At 46.5% G+C, this 6,901-nt stretch overlaps 1 protein-coding gene across 2 annotated transcripts; it reads right to left on the bottom strand.

The window, feature by feature from the left end:
- Positions 1-721: 721 nt before the first annotated feature.
- LOC123508150 lies at positions 722-6,901 on the bottom strand. 2 transcript variants are annotated; one of them, XM_045261680.1, is made up of 4 exons: positions 5,609-6,656; positions 5,186-5,439; positions 1,782-2,066; positions 722-1,242 (listed from the first exon to the last, which is right to left on the bottom strand). In XM_045261680.1, exons 2-4 carry the CDS (start codon positions 5,397-5,399, stop codon positions 1,019-1,021), a joined length of 723 nt encoding a protein of 240 aa, XP_045117615.1. In that variant the 5' UTR covers positions 5,400-5,439; positions 5,609-6,656; the 3' UTR covers positions 722-1,018. The 2 variants fall into 2 exon arrangements, 1 of the variants encoding a protein (XP_045117615.1); XR_006675873.1 differs by lacking the exon at positions 722-1,242 and having other exon boundaries at positions 1,414-2,066; positions 5,186-5,250; positions 5,609-6,901.

The following is a 6,901-nucleotide window of genomic DNA, read 5'->3' on the forward strand; positions in this document are numbered from 1 at the left end:
TCTCTCTCTCTCTCTCTCTCTCTCTCTCTCTCTCTCTCTCTCTCTCTCTCTCTCTCTCTCTCTCTCTCTCTCTCTCTCTCTCTCTCTCTCTCTCTCTCGAGTCTCTCTCTCTCTCTCTCTCTCTCTCTCTCTCTCTCTCTCTCTCTCTCTCTCTCTCTCTCTCTCTCTCTCTCTCTCGTCTCTCTCTCTCTCTCTCTCTCTCTCTCTCTCTCTCTCTCCTGACAACCCCATACCTCACCCTATTCATCACCGTCTCTTTCCGGTTTTTACCTCCAATCACCTGATATTTGCTAAGTGAAGAATTTAAGCGGCAGCAACAGCAGCAGCAGCAGCAGCAGTAGTAGTAGTAGTAGGAATAGTAGTAGTAAAGTGGTATGTAGGATTACATATGTAGAGGAATGCCGGTAACGAGATTAAAAAAATAATAAGTAGACATAGGTAGATAGATAGATATGGATGAATATAGATAAAATAAATGGATAGATACAAAATAGGTTGACAGATAAATAGAAAGATCAAATTTGAAGTTCTGTAGTGTCTTGAGGCAGGAGAAAGACAGCGCGTGAGGCAGACAACGTATATTGTAGGATAGCTGGTGGTGAACTACCGACACCAACCACGTCTGGCCCGAGTACAGTTTGGGCCTGCTTCGAACCTGGACACTACAATACTTGATTCAAATAGAACAATACACTGGCCTCTAGGCTATAACAGCCATATGTAATTACACATTATATTAACTATCTAATTATACATACATACACAACATTCCTCCACCCTTAAGAGCAAACATAGGAACAACTTATAACCCTTAATCCCCCAGGAAAATAACTACTTAACCCCAACGGTCAGGAGCGTGCCTTATCCGCCCCGACCGTCTTGGTGCCTCGGTGGTACTGACAGCTGCACCTGCGGCTGCTGGTGAAGTCAGTGGTGAGACGTTGCTGCGTCGCCGTGTCTTGGGTTTCGAGGGGAGGTGTAGGAGATGAACCGGGCGTATCTTCCCCAGGAGGCCCTTCTAGGTGTTTACGTGTGGAGATGATGAAGCAGGTACCCTCTCCGCAGGAGGCGTAGAGTTAGGTTCGAGGGCATCCTCCTGCTGTGGCAAGATGGCAGCAGGTGGTTTGACCTCGAGCAGAGTGGAATGGCGCTGCCGAATCTGGTCGACGTGTCTCCTTACGACGCGCCCATCCTCTAGAAGAACGCGGTAGGAGACGGGTCCCGTTGCTGACTGAATGACACCTGGAACACACACAGAACCACCCACATCAGGTGTATACCCTATCATGAGGGGAAAAGTAGCGTGTCGTGTAACTCGCGCTGGGCCATCTGCCTTGTCTGAACCCTGTCCCTCACACCACTCTGGATCGAGGATAGGCCAGTTCGCAGCTCCCGGCCCGTGAGTAGCTGAGAAAGATCTGGTACTCTGGGGAATTGTGTGATAAGTTAAAGGAATTTGTTGATGCGCGCATTCCATGGGAGAGACTCTCCTATCTTCATGATGCTGGATTTGAATATATGAACAGCCCTTTCCGCCAACCCATTTGTAGATGGATGTCGTGGGGCTGTTCTCACGTGCCGTATTCCGCTGTCAAGGCAATACTTACCGAACCTCTCACTGGTGAATGCAGTACCATTATCAGTGACGAGCATTGCAGGTAGACCATGAGTGGCGAAGATAGTATTAAGGGCGTCCACTGTTGCAGCTGTCGAGGTGCCAGGAACCATCTTCACCTCGAGCCACTTTGAGTGAGAATCAATAAGAATTCAGAAAATCTTACCCAGGAAGGGGCCAGCATGGTCGACATGCACTTTTGACCAAGGTGTAGAAGGCCATTCCCACGGATGTAGTTCAGCCACGGGAGGAGCATTTTGGAGGGCATCGCATTCTGGACAGGTTTTGACGGCGTTTTCAATATCCTTATCGATGCCTGGCCACCAAACATAGCTACGTGCCGTTGCCTTCATTCTTGTCATACCAAGGTGAGTGTGGTGTAGCATATCGAGTACAGATGCACGACAACCATCAGGCACCACCACACGGGAGCCCCACAGGAGACAACCATCTGTAATAGAGAGCTCGTGACGCCTAGTAAAGTAGGCACTGTATACTCCCCAGGGATCATGAGAGGGCCATCCCCACTTCACCCACCGGAGAATCAAAGAGTGTGGCTTCACATCTTGTTCTTTTCCTCACGTCCGCGGAAGTAACCAGCTGCCCCAAGTCCAGTAAGCTTGCCATGAGGACCAGTTCCTGGGGAATGTCATCCCGGTGTGGTAGGTCTGCTAAGGGAAGGCTACTAAGTGCATCTGCATGAGGAATATCTGTACCCTTCTTATAGGTGATCTCGTAGTCAAAGGCAGACAAAGTGAGGGCCCAGCGTCGGATACGAGGGGAGGCCGTGGCTGGAACAGGAATATCTGATTTGAACAAGTGTGTTAAAGGTTTATGATCGGTCACGAGTGTGAATTTTCTGCCATAGAGATAGTGATGAAACTTGGTCACTCCAAAAATAAGTGACAGGGCCTCCCTGTCTACCTGGGAATAATTTTTTTCGGCATTGCTGAGGCTGCGGGAAGCATAGGCCACAGCATGGTACAGTAACTTTTTGATAGGTAGACGCACGAGAACATTATTGGAACCACCAGCCGACTCAGTGACGTCATCCGGTCGTGTAAACAACTCCATATCTTCGAGTGAGTCTACACGTGTGGCAGAATTTTATCTTGGATTGTATGTTTCATGTGCCTTAATGTTAATTTCTTATTGTTAGTATGGGCAAAGCTAGACCTTGTGCAGTGTATGGATGCACGCCTGCCAAGTCTAGTAATTTTAAATATTATAAATTCCCCAAGAACAAGACCATCGCAAGACAGTGACTCCAAAAATGCTATCGTGTTGACACAGCAAACGTAAATAATGCCGTGATTTGTGAGCAACATTTTAGTTGCGCCCAAATTAAGCGCAATTTGAAATACGAGTTATTAGGTTCCCCAGTTCCAAGGAGTTGGAGGGATCTAAAACTGAGGCAGTCCCTGATCAAAATCTGCCATTTCGTGGACACGATAATGGAAGTGGCCTTTCTGCAGAAAATACAGGTAAGGAAACTTAGATTTACTGGCTAAATCTGATCAGTTTCAACACTCCAAATTAGAAATTGTATAATCTGCTTATGCCTAATGAACGAAATTAGTTCTACTAGTAGCCTAGACCTAGTCCATAATTTACAGGCTATGCCAGCCTTACAGGCTACTGACTGTACCATGGTACAATAACTTTTGATGTCTCTCGTTATTGTACCATGGGTTTACACTCAAGAATAAAGTACCTATATGAAGTGTGAATAGTTTATGATGCAAGCTAAAGGAAGTGTGAATAGTTTAGGGCCGATGCAAGCTAAAGGAATGGATTGCCACGTTTAAATAGCGGTATGCACTCACGGTCCATTCATATTACATGCATTTCAATGGCTTACGGTCCCCACTGAAATGCATTTAGTATGTGACAGCACTGTAAACAGAGCGTGACCGTTCCTGTATAGTGTGGATCGCCTTTAGACTCATACGTGCATTAGCCTTTAGCCTCTTGTAGTTTTATATGTAGAGAGAACAGTGAGGTGCTGAGGAAGACGACGAAGGTACATGAAGGTGAAGAGAATCAGGAAATCAATGTGCATTATGCAATTATGCATAATGTATATGGCTTGAAAAATCCACTAACAAAGTTTTTGAGCCACATCTACTAGGCTATCTGATATGTCTTTATCCGTACAATATCTTGTCTATCGCTATGAAATATCATCAACATTCAATCACTAATGTGTATCATTTAATTTTCAACTGCATAACTAATGGTTCATGAAGAGAAAAAGTTACATTAATTATTCATGATTTATTGAGTAGCAGACTATCGCGATCAGAGCTGGCTAGGCGAGTGTTGAGTAGCAGACTATCGCGATCAGAGCTGGCTAGGCGAGTGGATGACGTCACAGAAATAGCGTTTCAGAAGACTTACCAGTAGGGCTGTGAGTTCAAGACTTTCGTGCGTCTCGTTATTGTACCATGGGCCACAGGTCGGATGGACCCCTCAGGGAATGCATGAGAGAGAACAGCGCCAATACCATAAAGACTGGCATCTGTCTCTAAAATCAAGGGTAGGTCAGGATTATAATGAACCAAAACCCACGGGGAACTGAGGGCCTCCTTTGCTTTCTGAAAGCTCATCCTGGCAGTCGAGCTCCAAATCCAAGGTGAATTTTTTTTCAGCAACTTATGTAAAGGTGAGAGAGTGGTGGACAAGTCTGGTAGGAATCTAGAGTAATAATTAACAAGTCCAAGAAAACACCTCAGTTCAGTCTTACTTGTAGGTTCGGGTGCTTCTTTGACGGCGCGGACCTTGTCATCGGGTGGATGCAGCCCATCAGCATCAATACGGTGCCCCAAATATTCAACAGATGGTTGAAGAAATGAGCACTTCTTTGTTAGCACGAAGACCAACACGACGAAGGCGATCGAGAACTCTCCGTAGATTTCTTAAGTGCTCCTGGGTATCCTGGCCGGTGACAAGGATATCGTCGAGGTAGACAGACGACAGGAAGACCTTGTAGGACACTGGTAATCAATCGCTGAAAGATTACCACTGCTGCATTTATACCAAATGGAAGACGCTTTGCCTTAAAGAGGCCAAGGTGTGTTGTTACGGTTAAGTAGCCTTGGCTCTCCTCGTCCACTGGAATCGGTGAGTAAGCAGCATGCAGATCAATCTTGGTGAATTGCTGACCACCGTGCAATTCTGCAAAAATATCTTCTATTCTAGGAAGAGGGAAGGGATCTACCTTACATGCCTGGTTGACTGAGCTTATAATCACCACACAGTCGTACAGAGTTGTCCTTTTTTCAGAATAGAAACTATGGGAGTGGCCCAGTCGGAGTAATCTGTCGGCTTCCATATTCCTAATCTGACATTTTCTTCAATGGCGTCACACACTTTACTTTTGATGGTATATGGCACAAAGCGAGGCTTGAAAAAGCGTGGTTTGGCATTGGAACTAACAACCAGCTTGACTGGAGGCCCTGTGAACTTATTTTGGCGTTGGAACTAGCAACCAGCTTGACTGGAGGCCCTGTGAACTTACTTTGGCGTTGGAACTAACAACCAGCTTGACTGGAGGCCCTGTGAACTTACTTAAGCCTGAAGTGAACACATCCGCATACTCTGTTAAGATGTCTTCCAGGCCGGTGTGCTGAATCCTGCAAACGCTAGGCCAATCCAAACGCAGATGCGGCAGCCAGTTACGCCCCAGTAGTGAAGGTCCACGGCCGTCCACAACCACCAGAAGTAGACACGCTCTTTGATTATCATACTTTACGTCCACTTCAATGCAGCCTAAGACCTTCATTATTTCCCCAGTGTAGGTAGCGAGTCTATGCTTGAATTTCCTGAGTGGAATATCACCAAGCTAATGGTAAGTTTCTTTGGAAATAAGTGAGAGGGACGCACCTGTATCCACTTGCATAATCACTTATCTTGTATCTCAACAGACACCTCAATTTTATGACCACATAACTTCCCTACACAGCCACTTGCATAACAGTGTATTTCACCCACCTCGCTGCTGTCAGCACCCAATGAAGTTCAGTCTTCCTTGTCCTTGATCACATAGGTAGAGCGATGGGTTTTATTCCTCGCGTAGTTCTTCCGCCTGGCAGGGACGATGGAGGGCCGAGCACGGTCAGAGGCGCGACACACTCGACTGAGGAGTCCTGACCTGCCACAGGAGCTGCAGACCGCGTCCTTATGTTTACACTCCGGCGTAAATGGTCACCACCACAACCAAAACATGGCCCCCGAGGCGCGGTAGTTATCTTGTTAACTGCTGGAACCTTGACGGCCTCCTGAGCCGCCTGTATGTTAGAAGCATGCAGTTCTTCAGATTCCATGGCTAGTAGGGCTTGTAGGGCTTCATTAAAGCTTACTTCATCAGCCATCAGCCATGGACAGCAACTTGGTTTGTATCATTTTGTCTCCAACAGCAACGATGAAGCGGTCACGAAGGTATTCGCTCAAGTCCTCAAACTTGCAGTCCTGAGCAGCCCTCCTCAGATTCACCACGAAGTCTGCGATAGACTCCCCCTCCTTGCGTGATAGCGTGTAGAACTTGTAGCGTGCTGCTATTCTGCTAGGGGGTGGCTTGACATGATCCTGAACCGCCTACACCAACTCCTCAAACGATTTTGATTCCGGGCTGTCAGGCGCCAGTAGAGTGCACATCAGCTGGTAGGTTTCCATCCCTACGGAGGCAAGCAGTATCTGCCTTTGCTTGACAGCGTCGGTAACGCTGTTGGCACGGAGGTAGTTCTTGAGCACTGCCACATACTGTGCCCAGTCTTGCCCCACTTGGAATTTTTCCAGCTGGCCGTAAACAGGCATGGTAGAGATAAACCAGCTAAGCCTTGAATCCTCGTCGCCAGTGTATTGTCTTGAGGCAGGAGAAAAAGACAGCGCGTGAGGCAGACAACGTATATTGTCGGATAGCTGGTGGTGAACTACCGACACCAACCACGTCTGGCCCGAGTACAGTTTGGGCCTGCTTCGAACCTGGACACTACAATACTTGATTCAAATAGAACAATACACTGGCCTCTAGGCTATAACAGCCCTACGTAATTACACATTATATTAACTATCTAATTATACATACATATATATACATATACTACAAGTTCATTAGCCACTTTTCAGAGCAATCAATGAAAATGTTTGTCATCTTTGCTAAATTTGGCGTTTGGTTGGTGAGTCAGCCTTATTAGCAGTCTTGGTATCATTTGCGATTTTCTTTTACAATTTACTGATGATCCCTTCGTCTACGTGATGGTTATTCATTATGAGGAAATGCATACA

Source organism: Portunus trituberculatus, chromosome 24 (assembly GCF_017591435.1).
Source record: "Portunus trituberculatus isolate SZX2019 chromosome 24, ASM1759143v1, whole genome shotgun sequence".
In the NCBI taxonomy this organism is placed as follows: domain Eukaryota; kingdom Metazoa; phylum Arthropoda; class Malacostraca; order Decapoda; family Portunidae; genus Portunus; species Portunus trituberculatus.